Genomic DNA, 15,718 nt, shown 5'->3' on the forward strand with positions numbered 1-15,718 from the left:
GCACTGGAGAGACAAAGACTAAAGTGAAGCATTTCCTTCTTAGGAACTGGGAAAAAGTCTTTGCAACAAATTTCTTGGGAAAAGGTCTCCTTCTAAAATTCACAGTCAAATTTAGAAGAGTCATTCCCAAATTGACAGTCAAAAGATATAAAGATACGGTTTTCAGAGGAAGAAATCAAAGTTATCAACTGACATAAGAAAAAATGCTCTAAATCACTTGCAATTAGAGAAATACAAATTCAAATAACTATGAGGTACCATTTCACACCCATCAGGCTGGCTAAGATGACAAAAAGGGAAAATGACAAATGTTAGAGGGGATGCAGGAAAATGGGTACACTAATAGAAGGCTGGTGGAGTTGTGAGTTAGTACAACCATTCTGAAAAGCCATTTGGAACAATGCCCATGGGGCTATAAAACTCTGCATATACTTTGACCCAGAAATATCCACTACTAAGCCTATACTTCAAAGAGTTCCAAGAACCAAAAAAACTTATAGTAACTCTTTTTTTATGGTAGCAAAGAATTGGAAACTGAATAGGTGCCCATCAATTGGGCATGGTTGAATAAGTTATAATATATGCGAATGTGATGGAATAATACTGTACTGTAAGAAATGTTGATGGGGCAGCTAAGTGGCACAGTGGATAAAGCACCAGCCCTGGATTCAGGAGGACCTGAGTTCATATCTGGCCTCAGACATGACACTTACTAGCTGTGTGACCCTGGGCAAGTCACTTAACCCTCATTACCCTGCCAGAAAGAAAGAAAGAAAGGAAGGAAGGAAGGAAGGAAGGAAGGAAGGAAGGAAGGAAGGAAGGAAGGAAGGAAGGAAGGAAGGAAGGAAGAAATGTTGAAAGGGATGGTTTCAGAAAAACTTGAGAAGGCTTGTATGAACTGATGCAGAATGAAGTGAGGAAAATAATGTATAAAGTCACAGGAATATTATAAAGATAAAACAACTTTGAAAGACTTAGTAACTTTTGTGCAATACAATGACCAAAGCACAATTCCAAGAAACTCATAATGAAATATCCCCACTTATCCACCTGCGGAAAGAGAGCTAATAGACTCAAGTGCAGGATGAAGCATATTTTATTCTATTGATTTCTTTTTCTTGCCCTTTTTTTGACATGACTAATGTGGAAATTTGTTTTGCATGACTTTACATATTTGTGATGAGTTCTACTGAGGCAGCTAACTAGCACAGTGTATAGAGTACAGGGCCTGGAGTTAGGGAGATCTGAGTTCAAATCCAGCCTTAGGCACATACTAGCTCTGTGACCCTGGGCAAGTCACTAGACCTCTCTTTTGGCCTCAGTTTCTTCATCGGTAAAATGAGAATAATAAGAGTACCTACCTCCCAGAGTTGCTATGAGGATTAAATGAGATAATAATTGTAAAGGGCTTAGCACAGTAGCAGGCAAATAGTAAATGCTACAGAAATGTTAGCTTTTTTCCTCTAGCATCTCAATGGGTAGAAGGGGGAAAATTTGGAAATAAAAATATAATAAAATAAACTAGGACTTTTTTTAAAAAAAAAAGAAACGTTTGGGGGCAGCCAGGTGGAGCAGTGGATAAAGCACTGTTCCTGGATTCAGGAGGACCTAAGTTCAAATCCGGCCTCAGATACTTGACACATACTAGCTGTGTGACCCTGGGCAAGTCACTTAACCCTCATTGCCCTGCAAAAAACAAAACAAAACAAAACCAAACAAAAAACCCATTTCCTACTCTCAACGGGCTTGCATTTCATTGCAGAAACAATATGTACACATATAAGTATATACAGAACACAAAATAAATACAAGATAATTTAGGGAGGGAGGGGACCGGCAGTTGGAGACCATAAAAGGTTTCACATAGAAGCATGAAAGGCTTAGGCTTTAAGCAAGTAATGGGAGGGATGAGGAAAGAGAGCATTCCAGACAAGAGGGACAGACCAGAGCAAAGGAGGAAAGAAGAGATGGAATGCTATGTTAGAAGAACAGAAAAGAGTTTAGTTTGACGAGACCACAGTCTATAACAAGAAAAATAATATCCACAGAGGCTGAAAAGTAGTCTAGGACCAAGTGGTAAAGTGTTTTAAAAGCCCCAAAGAGGCATTAATATTCATATTTTATCCTAGATTAAGTAGGAACCACTAGAGTGTAGTGAGTCACGACGTAACACATTCAGTCCATACTTGAGGAAAAATCATTTTGGCAGCTGGATGGAGAATATGGAGAAAGACTTGAAGGCAAAGAGACCAATTAGGAGCCCATTACAATAACCCAGGCAAGAAGTGATGAAGGGTGTGCATGCGTGCGTGCGTGCGTGTGTAAGCAGAAGTGCATGCACATACATACACACAGAAGGGAGCAGATGCAAGAGATGTCATGGAAGATCTGACCACTGAACTGATATATGGAGAAAAGCTGAGTGAGGAGTTATGGGTAACACTGAAGTTAATAACTTGGGAGGCTGGGGAAATGGTGATGCCCTCAAGGGAAATAAGCATTCAGAAGAGAAAGTGGGTTTGGGGAAAAAAATAAGGAGCTCTATTTTGGTTATGATGTGCTTCCAGTATCTGTGGGGCACATCCTGTTTGAAAATATTCAATAGGCAGCTGGTGATGCAAGACTCAAGAGAAATTTTGGAAGTTGGAAATATAGATCTGTGAGTCTTCTACATGGAGACAGTAATTAAGTCCACGGGAAGAGACAAGGTCCCCAAGTGATCAAGTAAAGAAAGAGAAGTGGAGATGAGCCCAGAAAGAACCCTGGAGTATTAAGTTCTGATAGATGTGATATGGTTAATGAGACTGCAAATGAATCCAAGGAGGTTTCAAACAGGTAGAAAAAGAACCACAAGAGAGTAGTGTCATGAAAACCCCAAAGAAAGGGTATCCAAGAAGCTCTAGAAAGTGGTCAGAAGCATCAGATACAGCAAAAACATCAAGAAGAGGGATTTTTTAAAAACCCATCAATTTAGAAATTAAGAGATCATTGATGACCCTGGGTAAGTCACTTAACCCTCATTGCCCTGCAAAAAAGAGAGAAGGGCAGCTAGGTGGCACAGTGAATGGAGCACTGGCCCTGGAGTTGGAAGGACCCGAGTTCAAATCCGACCTCAGACACTTAACACTTACTAGCTGTGTGACCCTAGGCAAGTCACTTAACCCCAACTGCCTCACCAAAAATAAAGTTGTTTTTTTTTTATTTTAAAAAGAGAGAGAGAGAGAGAGAGAGAGAGAGCACGCAATCATTGGTAACGCTGGAAGTAGTAGTGTCATTGATTAAGAGGCTAGAAACCAGACTACAAAAGGTTGATAAATGATATTAGAGGAGCAGAGACCACAAGTGTAGACAACTTTTTCTAGGGAAAGAGAGGAGATATGATGGTAGGGTCTGGTTAAGGCTTTTTAGGAATAGTGTTGAGTTGGACATGTTTGTAGGAAGCAGCAAAAGAACCAGGTCATAGACTGACAATTAGACAAAGGGAATGTTTTGATGAGGAATTAGACAGACATGTTCCATTTGGCCACAGAGGAAAGAATTAGGAGCGCAAGTCAGAGAGGCAAATTTAAAAAGAACAACTTCTTAACACCTAGCTATTTAAAAATGAAAGTTGGGGCAGCTAGATGGCGCAGTGAATAGAGCACCAGCTCTGGAGTCAGGAGGACTTGAGTTCAAATCCGGCCTCAGACACTTAACACTTACTAGCTGTGTGACCCTGGGCAAGTCACTTAACCCCAATTGCCTCACCAAAAAAAGAAAAAAAAGAAAGTTGACTTGAGGATTAATGTTTTTTCCTTCACAGGTCTTGAAGCAAAGACCGTATTACCTCTTAGCAAATAGCACAATGCCTGGCACAGAGCAGGTGCTTAATAAAGGTTTATTATGTCACTGGAATATTCGTTTTCAGGTGTGAGTCAGCCTGAATGACCATTGACGTTCCACCAACTCTGAAATTCTCTGATTCTGTGAATGGGATCAAGGATACAAACAGAAGGACTAACCTCTAGAAGAGCACTCTGTAGCTAAAGGAAAGGAGGAGTGTGTCGGTAATAAAATGATGGTATTAGGAAGTTATAAAGACTGAAAAGAACCTCTGAGAACTCACTTTCGACAGCTCCAGTCTCTCTTAATGCAGTAACGAGTTATTTTATCCGCTAAAAATACATGTGGAAATACAGAGTTGGGGTTAGAGAAGCAAAATCTGGAACGGTGAGAATGAAGAATAAGATAGTGAGTAAAAAGGGGCTCAAAAGTCAACTTCAGGGGCAGCTAGGTGGCCCAGTGTATAAAGCACCGGCCCTGGAGTCAGGAGGACCTGAGTTCAAATCTGGCCTCAGACACTTGACACTTACTAGCTGTGTGACCCTGGGCAAGTCACTTAACCCTCACTGCCCTGCTTAAAAAAAAAAAAGTCAACTTCACAAATCCACAGAAAAGGGATACCTAGTCAGAGATTTGTATAAGGATCATTTGGGAGTTTTTGCGGACTGCAAAGTCAATATGAAACAGCAATCATAGAGGATACTCTGCCTCAGTCAGGCCATACGTGGAGTACAGTATTCAGTTCTGGGCATCTTGTTTTGAGAAAAACATAGAGAAGCTAAAAGCACACCCAGAAGAGGTCATCAGGATAGTGAGAAGCCTGGAGAACATGCTATCAGACGACTGGTTTAAGGAATGTCCCTGTAAAAAAAGACTTAGAAGACACATGATAATCGTTGAAGGGCTGTCAGGTAGAAGATGGATTAGGCCTCTGTGGCCCAAGGAGGCAGAACGAAGAGCACTGGGCAAAGATCTAGATATAGGCCTGATGTAAGGAAGAATGTCTTAACGATTCAAGGTACCCAATACCAGTGAAACAAGCTGTGTCACAAGTGGTGGGTTCCCTCTCTGAAGGTCATCAAACAAAAGTTACCCAACTAGTTGGAGATACTGTGACAGGTATTCTTGTGGAGGGACGAGTTCAACCACATGGCCTCTGAGGTCCTTTTCAGCTCCTAGAGTCTGTGATTCTATGAAGGACAATGACTTGTTGTCACTCCCAGTGTTTGCAGTCACTGTTTCATTTCTAAATAGCTAGCTGACTAACACGGGACACATCGTTTCAATGTTCACAGCTAAAATGAAGCCCACAATACAAAGTGAACAAAATTACTGTTAGACCTAATCAGAATTCCTCCTCCCTCTCTCACATTCACTACCATCATCTCTTGGCATGGCTGTCTAGCCTTTGCTACTTCTTTGTAGGTGCAAGTACCTGCTTCTCTCTCTGGGTCTCCAGGGCCATTTCCTTACCTACTTACTCTTTCTCCCTCCCTTTTCTCTCTCTTCCCTTGCCCCTTCCATTCCCTTTATTTCCTCTCCCTATCCAGCCCTTCCCTCTCTTCTTAACTCTTCTCTCTTCCTTAGTCACATTTTTAGATTATGTGTTGTTTCATTAGTACTTGCCATGTCACAGTTGGCCCCCACCAAGGAGATAGGGCAAATTAGGGACAAGTTCTCTCATTTTCCTCTTTGCACCACCACCTTATGGCAGAGTAGGCACTACCCAAATATTTGTTGATTGATTCAGTGGACAGGTGGAAGGTTCCCTCCCCCCCCCCTGCAATGGGAGACCAATTAGTTAAAATATTTTTCAATTAAAGGCCTGTTACAGCACCTGGGAGTGAGGATTATATTATTTAAAGCTAAAGCAGAATTTTTATTATAGACTCAAAAGAAACAGTATTTCAATAAGAATGTTGTCCTTAAGGGGCAGCTGGATGGTGTAGTGGATAGAGCACCGGCCCTGGAGTCAGGAGTACCTGAATTCAAATCCGACCTCAGACACTTAACACTTACTAGCTATGTGACCCTGGGCAAGTCACTTAACCCCAATTGCCTCACCAAAAAAAAAAAAAAAAAGAATGTTGCCCTTAGGGGCAGCTAGGTGGCACAGTGGATGGAGCACTGGCCCTGGATTCAGGAGGACCTGAGTTTAAATCCAGCCTCAGACACTTGATACTTACTAGCTGTGTGACCCTTGGCAAGTCACTTAACCCCAATTGCCTCACCAAAAAAAAAAAAAGAAAAAGAATGTTGCCCTTTTTATTGATTTAATAAGTGATTTATGTGGTTCAGCAGAACTGACATGTGAGATTATTTTAAGCAAAATTATAAACATTATAAACTTATTAGCATATTAGTATTCTAAGATTCCTTTAGTTTGAGTAGATAACAAAGCTTAAGCAAATGAAGTTGATAAAGTTTAAAAAGTAGGATGAACCAGTGAAATAAGAGCATAGTGGGGGAAATCAAAATCTGCATTGCTATTATAAAACATTTAGAAATGTGAACAACAACAACAACAAAAATACCTGGTTTGGTAACACTTTCATGGGGTTGATATTTAAGAATGATTTTTCCAAAGTCTCAGGCAAAGAGTCATACGTGTCCTTTTCTTCTAGTTTCCAATAATTCATTCCTAACAGGTAAAAGAAAGATGAATGAAAAAGAGAAGGATGCTCATGAAAGAGAAAGAAGATGGGGAGAAGAAAAGTATGTAAGAAAAAAAAGCTCTGGAGAGAAGAAAATAAAAAGAGTTCCTAGCTTGTGTTTTTCTTACCATAGGAAATCACACATGTAAGCATCATATGTTACATAACTCATTGTCATTGAATTGACAAGCATTTATTAAGCGCCTGATGTGGGCCACACACAGACCCAGGCACTCTGTCACCAGCTCACCAGCTAACCTTGGGAACATTCCTTTCCCTCACTGAGTTTCATTTTTACCTCTCTGTAAAATGAAAGGCTGGGGGCGGCTAGGTGGCGCAGTGGATAAAGCACCGGCCCTGGAGTCAGGAGTACCTGAGTTCAAAGCCAGCCTCAGACACTTAACACTTACTAGCTGTGTGACCCTGGGCAAGTCACTTAACCCCAATTGCCTCACTAAAAAAAAAAAAAAAATGAAAGGCTGGCCTACATGTTCTCTAGGATCCCTTCCAGAAGTGAAATTCTCCAGGACTATCAATCCATCCACCAGAAAGCATTTATTAAGTCCCTCAGTGCTAGGCACTCTGCTATGAACTGGGGACACTAAGACAAAAAGGAAACAGTCCCTGACCTCAAGAAGTCTACATTCTACCAGGAAGAAACAACATGCAGACACAAGCAGAGACAAAACAAATACAAGGAAATTTCAGTGGAAAGGCATTAGTCGCTGCGGTCTCAGGAAGGAGGCTGGGATTGAGCTGAGCTAAGAAGGAAACTAGTCATTCTAAGAGTTGGGGTGAGAAGAACATGGATTCTGGGCATAAGGGACAGCCAGTACTAAAGTATGGAGACCAGATATGGGGCGTCAAGTGTAGGGAAAAGCAAAATGGCCCGTTGCATTGGACAGTGGGGTATATGAAGTAGGTGATATGTCTTTCTTTAAAAAAAAAAAGCAATAAAAATAAATGAATGAATGAACAGCAATAAAAAATAAAAAGTATATGAATCTAGGAGATGAATACATAAATGATTTTGATGTAATAAACAGAATTTAGGTGAGGAAAAGTAACATAGGACACAACGGCAAACAAAAAATTCAGAAATTAATGAGATTCAAAATTCCACAGGATGAAGTGCTAAGTATTTAAAGGCAAATCAAATGCTTTAAAGATACATAAATTCACAGGTTAACATTTTATAGAAGAGAAACTTAGTTTATTGCCCTGCATATATAGTAGGTACTTAGTAAATGTTTGTTGAACTGAATTATTATATATGAAGACTTTACATCAAATCAATTAAAAAAACCCACCTAATTACATGGAAGAGATTTTGAGTCTTGAACACAGTAAGCATTTAACAAATGTTTAGTAAGCAGAATTGTTAATTTTCAAAATTCCTTTAGGAAACAGATAAAAAATGATGATATCAAAACCCTTTCTTAGTTGCTTTAAACAGTTCCCCATAGTACTACTTCCTCTTATCTTTATAGATTAATGTATAATGTCACTGAGGCAACTGAAGCTCATCAGGATTTATAATAAGTAGGCATCGAAGCGGAACAGGATATCATCCCCTGATATGAATTTATAGGCAAGTCCCTAAGAAAGAATATAGAAAAGTTTAAAAATAACGTATTAGAAAGATATCATGGGGCAGCTAGGTGGCGCAGTGGATAAAGCACGGGCCCTGGATTCAGGAGGACCTGAGTTCCAATCTGGCCTCAGACACTTGACACTTACTAGCTGTGTGACCCTGGGCAAGTCAATTAATCCCCATTGCCCCACCAAAAACAAAAACAAAAACAAAAACAAAAACAAAAACAAAAACAAAAAAAGATATCATACCTGTTCCTTCAGATGCCCAAGAACTTGGGCTTTCATTTGCTTTATTAAGGTAAAAAGCATGAGGATATGTAGCAGCACTGAAGTCAGACTACAATTAAAAACAAAACAAAACATTACTACAAATGTCAAACTAAAACACAATGAGCCCAATTCTCCACCCCACTGTATGAGTATCATAGGCCCATGGTGCAGTGGATAGCCCACCGGCCCTGGAGTCAGGAGGACCTGAGTTCAAATCCGGCCTCAGACACTTGACACTTAAGTAGCTGTGTGACGCTGGGCAAGTCACTTAACCCCAATTACCTCACCAAAAAAAAAAAAAGAAGAAGAAGAAAGAAAATTGGTTACAAATCTCAGTAGGCCCAGCGTGTACAGCAACAGTCATAGTTTGAAGATAGTTCCACACTATCCAGAGTTTTCCTAACCATTTATACTAAAGATGATTTTCTTAAAGCTTCAGTCGTAGGAGAATTTTTTTTTGTTAAATTAATAAAACTCTTTACATACCAGGAAGGAGGATTAATATACCTCAGCCTATATAAGATACAACTACTTATTGCCTTTTTTATCAGTCAAGAAAATTTACAAGCAATCTTTTGTCTCTTTCAAAGCCACCTTTCTAATTACCATAAAGATTCAATAACTCAAAAAAGTCAGGAAAAGTAAAGCAGGGAAAGACTAATCTGAAGTAAGAAATTAATTCTGCTCCATTGTCATATAGTAGGAACTGAGAGGTGAGTTTATCTTCAATAGCTGCCTGTTTCACTCTTCTCAGAAAACACGGCATCCACTCAAGAAAAAAGGCCTGGCTTTTAATGAGAAACCAAAGTATGGAACAATAAACAAGCCTTTTAAAAGGTCAACCCTTTTAGCCCGTGAAGCTATCACAATACAAGTAGAAGAACCCTTCTTTAGTCTCAATAAGTGTTTAAAAGGGGGAAAAAACCACAAAGGAAGTCCTTCATCTAATAAAATGAAGGCCCTTCAAGAGCTTAGCCTACAAGAGCAAGAGAAACAGATAAGCTCTCTAAGATCCTTAAGCTAAACTACAGTTTTTTAAATGGGCTTCAGAATAGCTTCAGCACTAAATATGTTTTTGTATGAGGAATTTGGGCCAGAAAAGAAAGGGTACCCCTTGCATTATCTAAACTAAAACCTGCCCCCTTGACTCATTAAAATACTAAACGAAAACCTCAAAACCACAGGACCTCAGAGCCTGAAGTGCTATCGGGTCCTCTAATCCAGTGTACCCTCAACCTCAGATAAAAACTGGATTCCTGCTGGCCACATATTGACTTAGAAAACCACAAATTAACAGTATCTCTTTTGTACCATATTTTTATATATTTTGTTAAATATTTCCCGATGACATTTTAGTCTGGTTCCTACCTGTGGGCATGGAGTCTGACACTTCTGATCTAGGCCAGCTCCTATCTCACAAAGAAGCCTTTGACAACATTGCTCCCAAGCCCCTTAGGGTCATCCCCAGGCAGAGGGAATCCATTCCCTGGAGAAGCAGGTTCATTCTACTTCTGGCCACTTTTAACCACAAGTAAGTATTAAGTATTTTCATATACCAAGTCCAAACTGCACTGTCTACACTTTATTCCTAGTTCTACTCTCTGGGCCAAGCAGAACAAGACTAATCCCTTGTCCATACCCAAGTGCTTCAAACATTCAATCCTTCCCTCAGTGAAAGCTCATGTTAATTTTCTTGGGGCTCCCCAAAAAGTCAGAATCTGGCCACATGACTCATGGGTCTGATCTGGCATGACCCTCGGTAAGTAACTGACTCCTCATCCTTTTGAAGCTGGTCTCATCTACATTCCACAAAACCAAAAGAACATTAGACCAGAGTACAGCTATGATATATACTCAGCAAGAGGGGCAGCTAGGTGGCACAGTAGATAGAGCACTGGCCCTGAAGTTGGGAGAATCTGAGTTCAAATCTCACCTCAGACACTATCTGTGTTGACCCTGAGCAAGTCACTTAACCCCAATTGCTTTAAACATCTAGGGCCATCTCCAGTCATCATCATGATCTATAAGATGGCTCAGGAGGAGAGAGTGAGGTTAGCGCCCTCGCACAGCCCTCCCTCGCTTAAATCCAATTCACTAAGTCATGACATCACTCTGATATCATGGTCCTCTTTGAGAACAAAGGACAAACAACAACAACAACAATTCAGCAAAAAACAAACCACAAGAAAGTTTAGTTACTCAGTTGAACTGCAAACAAGAAAAAAAAGGTTTATGTTTTAAAAGTTTATCAGAAGTAGAAAGTTCTCCAACAAAAGCTGGAGTTAGGTAGAAGAAAGGAAACTACTAAAGTGACTGAAAGAGCATTTTTTTGGCTGTTCTCTCAATCTGGCTATTATTCAATCAGTCTAATTTTAAATTCCCTTCAGATTATGCAAAATGCAGTATCATGTAAAGTTATATTGGAACCACCAATGTATTAACAGATTTTTCTGAATATACATCACTTTGTCTTACCTCAAAAAAGAGAGTTGATGTTAGGTTAATGTAGCTTTCTACACTATTAACTTTCATTCCTTAAAAAAATCTAGAAAAGGTTGGAAGAATGTTAAGAAATCAAGAAGACAAGAAAAATTACAAGAGAGTAAATAGTGCCTTATTTATGAAGGCTGAGTGAACAGCATCTTTGATTCCTGCTTCCTGGTAGGTTGTTACAAAAACTGTATGGAAAGCGCTCTTAGGGATGGCAAAGGAGAGATATGTAATGTGAATACAACTATAGAATTTCTCTAAAATTTATAAAAAGACAGGACTTTGCAATTTATATGTACTACACTAAAAGATGCCAAAAAGAACTTTTATTTATTTTTACCACTTAAATGAGATACAAAGACAGCCAAATGCCAAGGTAAGTGTGACAACAGGGCCCAAGGAACATTAACTGAAAAGGTACTTTAAAATGTCTAAGCCTGGCCTGGGGTAGCTAGGTGGTACAGTGGATAAAGCACCGGCCCTGGATTCAGGAGGACCCAAGTTCAAATCCAGCCTCAGACACTTGATGCTTACTAGCTGTGTGACTCTGGACAAGTCACTTAACCCTCATTGCCCTGCAAAAACAAAAAACAAACAAACAAAAAACTCAATAAAGATTTTGGGGCAGCTAGGTGGCACAGTGGATAGAGCACCGGCCCTGGAGTCAGGAGTACCTGAGTTCAAATCTGGCCTCAGACACTTAACACTTACTAGCTGTGTGACCCTGGGCAAGTCACTTAACCCCAATTGCCTCACTAAAAAAAAATGTCTAAGTCTTAGGATTTATTAGCTACCCTTCAACAGAGTTATAGCAAAAAATAGGGACGGATAAATTAAATTCATATTTTAGACAACTATTTCAGTATTTCCAAAATTTTGATAAACTTGCTTACATACTAATTTTAAATTATTTAACAAAATGATCTATTTTTAATGTACCAACTAAATAAATACACCTGCCAGTAAAATTTTTTTACTCAAGTCTAAATGGATTAGTATATTGTTAGACATCAACACTTCCAACACATGGAGTGACAGTGCCTTTAAAAATGATTTTTAAAAATAATATCTTCACTCCCTAGTTTTTACTGGCAGCCTCCTACAGAACAAATGTTTATAGCAACTCATTATTTTCAATCTTTACAAACAGAGCCCAGAAGAACTGCTTGTCAGTGGAGCAAATTAACAATAAAATAGGATAAAAACAAATAGAAATAATGATCACACAGCACTATCCCAATATAATTATTAGTGTAGAAATGTTCCAGCTTGAAGTTATCACCTACATTCTCAATTGTTGCTTTTTTCCTTTGTTCATTTCCTTGAACAGATGGGATATATCCCTCTTCGGTGTGTACTCTCTTCGGCTGATTTTGTTTCAATTTTTGTGCCCATGATGTTAAAGATTTGCTATTAAAAAGTAGAAAACAAAAGTTAGTCCCTTTATATGCCATCTCACACAGAAAAAAAAAGAGCCTTGACCTTCTGGAAGTACAGAGAGGGGTGAGGGGGGGGGAAAGGGGGGAAAGAGAGAGCAAGGGCCAGCGAGCGGAAGGACACCTCTTTGAGCTCAGCTTTTCCCCAACGGTGGTGATGGCAACTTGTATTTATCTACCCTGTAAGCTTTCCGCTTATTCTCCCTTAGCATAAAGCACATTGGCTAATGAAGACTATGCATTTTTCTGGCCACAGAATACACATGACTAATTGACCCATGCAGTCTAATGTTTGAGTTCAGATGAAGATACATTTTGTCACTGCCCAATAAGGTCGTTAAGATTATTATACTAAGGGCAGCTGGATGGTGCTGCAGATAAACCACTGGCCTTGGATTCAGGAGGACCTGAGTTCAAATCCGGCCTCAGACACTTCACACTTAACTAGCTGTGAGACCTTGGGCAAGTCACTTAACCCTCATTGCCCCATCAAAAAAAACAAAACAAAACAAAAACAAAACAAAAACAAAAAAGGGTTATTATACTAACCATCAGAAAGGGTCTGTGCAAATTAAGCAAATCATATGATTTGGTAACAATTAAAAATGAGACATGGTATTTGGGTAATTTAATCACTTTATTAATAAAATGAGACCTATGGCCATCTCTCTCAGATCAAAGACCCCTTCCTCGTGGTTGGGGCTGGTTCATATACCTTTCCCATTGTAAGAGGGCCATCACACAACAAATATAATTGGTCAGCATCATTTGGAGGTAGGTTATATTAAAATGAAATGGGGGGGGCAGGCAGCTGGGGGCACACTGGATAAAGCACCAGCCCTGGATTCAGGAGTACCTGAGTTCAAATCCAGCCTCAGACACTTGACACTTACTAGCTGTGTGACCCTGGGCAAATCACTTAACCCTCATTGCTCCCCCCCAAAAAAGTAAAAAATGAAGTCAGGGTATACATTGAGGCGGGTGGTACAGTGGTTCCCACCTAGAACTGGTTTGTGCAGGCTAAATCCCACCAGCAAAGTCCTTCAGCTTATCTAGACAAAAGAATCTGTCTCAACCTAAGGCTCCTTTTGTTAGCTTCCTTTGGGTTGGGTTTGACCTAGATGAGATTTGATGAGATTTCTCAAGGAGACATTGCCTTTGAGCAGAGGGAGAAAGGGCTTGAGAAAGAGGGAGATCACTGGGTCCCCCAAGATACTGATTATTAAGAATTATTTCTCACAATGTGTCCAAAGTGAAATGTAAATATATCTATATACATACACATATGTATTTGAAATGTATATGTATATATATTATATATACATATATAAAATGAGCTTTACAAAGATAAATTGGGCAGCAATTTCATATTTTTCAAAAGGGTATTTGTCTTGCAAAATAGGTTCACCACAAAATTCCTTTATTAAATAATGAACTCCCTGGAGAAAGGGATATGTAATTAAAATTATAGTTACATACATTTTGTTAATACACCAAATATATAAAAGAGGGTACACGTATAAAACATTTCTCTACTTTAAATATATGCATAACAAAATTCCACTGTTGAAAAAAATGCAGAAATGTTTTTAATGGTGTCAAATTATTGGAGAATATAATAGGAACTCTCTAGTTATTCTTATATTGACAATACAACCTGTACCAATCTAACATAAACTTAAAGGAATTCAGATTTTATCAGGTGCATTAAAAAAAAGTATTTAATCAGTTAACAAGAATTTATTAAAGATTTACCATGTGCCACTCACTATGTTAGCTCTAACCAGATGCTAGAGATACCTCTGGGTAATTTGACTGATCACATCTGCTAAAGAGTCCTACTCAGATGTCTACTAGTGACATGGAAGTGATCCTGGGTTCTCAGAGGCTATGCCAGCAAGGCACAAAGAACTGGATCTGGAAAATCCTATCCACCAAGCTGTAGACAGGGCATTATGTACATGGCATATATGTCGGTCTGTCTGTCCCTCCATATTTATGCCTTCTAGAAAGCAGTCTTAGCTAGGCAGAGGGGTTCCTGCCCAAACTGGCATCAATGTGATGAATTTTTCTGGCCACAATCCTCCAAGACCATCTAACCCTAAACATTAAAGAGATTACCATCTGCATCTCAGGAGGGAGCAACCACAGCCATGAAATCACAACTCTTTGAAGCATTAAAACAATCTGACTGATTCACTTTGACATTACCTATAATCTACCAACTAGCATATCTACTTTTTTTGGGGGGGAGGGGAGCCGATGAGGGTTAAGTGACTTGCCCAGGGTCACACAGCTAATAAGTGTCAAGTGTCTGCCCCTAGCATATCTACTTTGAAAGGCCCTATCTAATAACTATTTCAGGTATCTAGTTGTCACTCTTTTAGCAATATTCCAACTGAAAGTATTTATAAATTACCCTCAACTTATTAAACTAACAACAGGATGGTTTCAAAGCATGAAAACTGATCACTCACCTGTTTGATTTTCCACAATGTGCTTCAGAAATCTGATTTTCACTGGTAAAATTATGTTCATATTCACCAGGAAAAACAGAGCTGTCCTCTTTGAGTGCTGAGGCATACTCTTCTGTAGTCTGGATACAGAGGCTCTTGTTCGTGACATCACTTACAAATGAATCCTTTGGGGACATAGGGGTCATATGTTTGCCTTTGGAAATGTCTTTGTGTTCCTTGAATTCTTTCGAGTCTTTAGGTTTGAAAGGATTTCGTTCTGAGATAAAAAAATTACTATAACCACCATTGTTCATTGAAATACTATCCATAATGCTGTCTTGATGTGAAGAAAATGCTTTTGGCCGAATTTCAGTTTCTTTAAGTTTAGGATAATTGACAACGTACTCATTTCTTTCACAGCTTTCAGAACACAACCCCATTTGACTTTCTAATGTAGAAAAATTGCTTGTCAGTTTGTCAGAGGGATGTCTGTCATTGGAAGGCCATGAAGCATTACTCTTCTGTAGCTCAACTAAATTTCTTATCTCTTCCTCAATATGCTGAAAATAAAGTGCAGGAAAATATGTAAGGAAAATAAGAAAGAACATGAAACAATGCCATCTGAACTGGTGACGACATTCATATAGTTTTACAAATTGTGATGAACTATGATCTAGCTGAAATCGTTATTCTAGAACCCTCATTTATTGACATACTATACATTATATACATCAGTGTAGTTCAGGGGGACAGCAGAGAGGCAAAGGAGAGCTGAACATGCAAACAGGTTCTCACTTTGATTTGGTTACTGAACTGTTCTTGCTGCGCAACGATCTGCTGCTGTCGCTGTTGCTCCACCAGACTGAATAGTTGCAACCACTTAGCCTAGTAAATTTTGTAAAAAGAATGATACAAAAGAGAAAACTTTGTCTTAGTCATCTGACAGCACAATACAAGGCTACGGTAATGGAAACGTTTCTAAACAAAATATGTC

The 15,718-nt window shown here is 39.2% G+C and overlaps 1 protein-coding gene across 2 annotated transcripts in view; it reads right to left on the reverse strand.

Annotated features, from left to right (window-relative positions):
- The window catches only part of MPHOSPH9 (M-phase phosphoprotein 9), a 65,190-nt gene that overhangs the window by 38,791 nt on the left and 10,681 nt on the right, over positions 1-15,718 (reverse strand). For both annotated transcript variants that reach the window (XM_043981752.1, XM_043981746.1), the window contains exons 4-8: positions 15,520-15,609; positions 14,746-15,284; positions 12,119-12,242; positions 8,322-8,409; positions 6,357-6,463 (exon numbers count right to left, since the gene is read on the reverse strand). In XM_043981752.1, the coding sequence (XP_043837687.1) occupies positions 6,357-6,463; positions 8,322-8,409; positions 12,119-12,242; positions 14,746-15,284; positions 15,520-15,609 (948 nt within the window). The remainder of the gene's footprint in view (positions 1-6,356; positions 6,464-8,321; positions 8,410-12,118; positions 12,243-14,745; positions 15,285-15,519; positions 15,610-15,718) is intronic.

The sequence above is a fragment of the Dromiciops gliroides genome, chromosome 1 (genome assembly GCF_019393635.1).
Source record: "Dromiciops gliroides isolate mDroGli1 chromosome 1, mDroGli1.pri, whole genome shotgun sequence".
Taxonomy (NCBI): domain Eukaryota; kingdom Metazoa; phylum Chordata; class Mammalia; order Microbiotheria; family Microbiotheriidae; genus Dromiciops; species Dromiciops gliroides.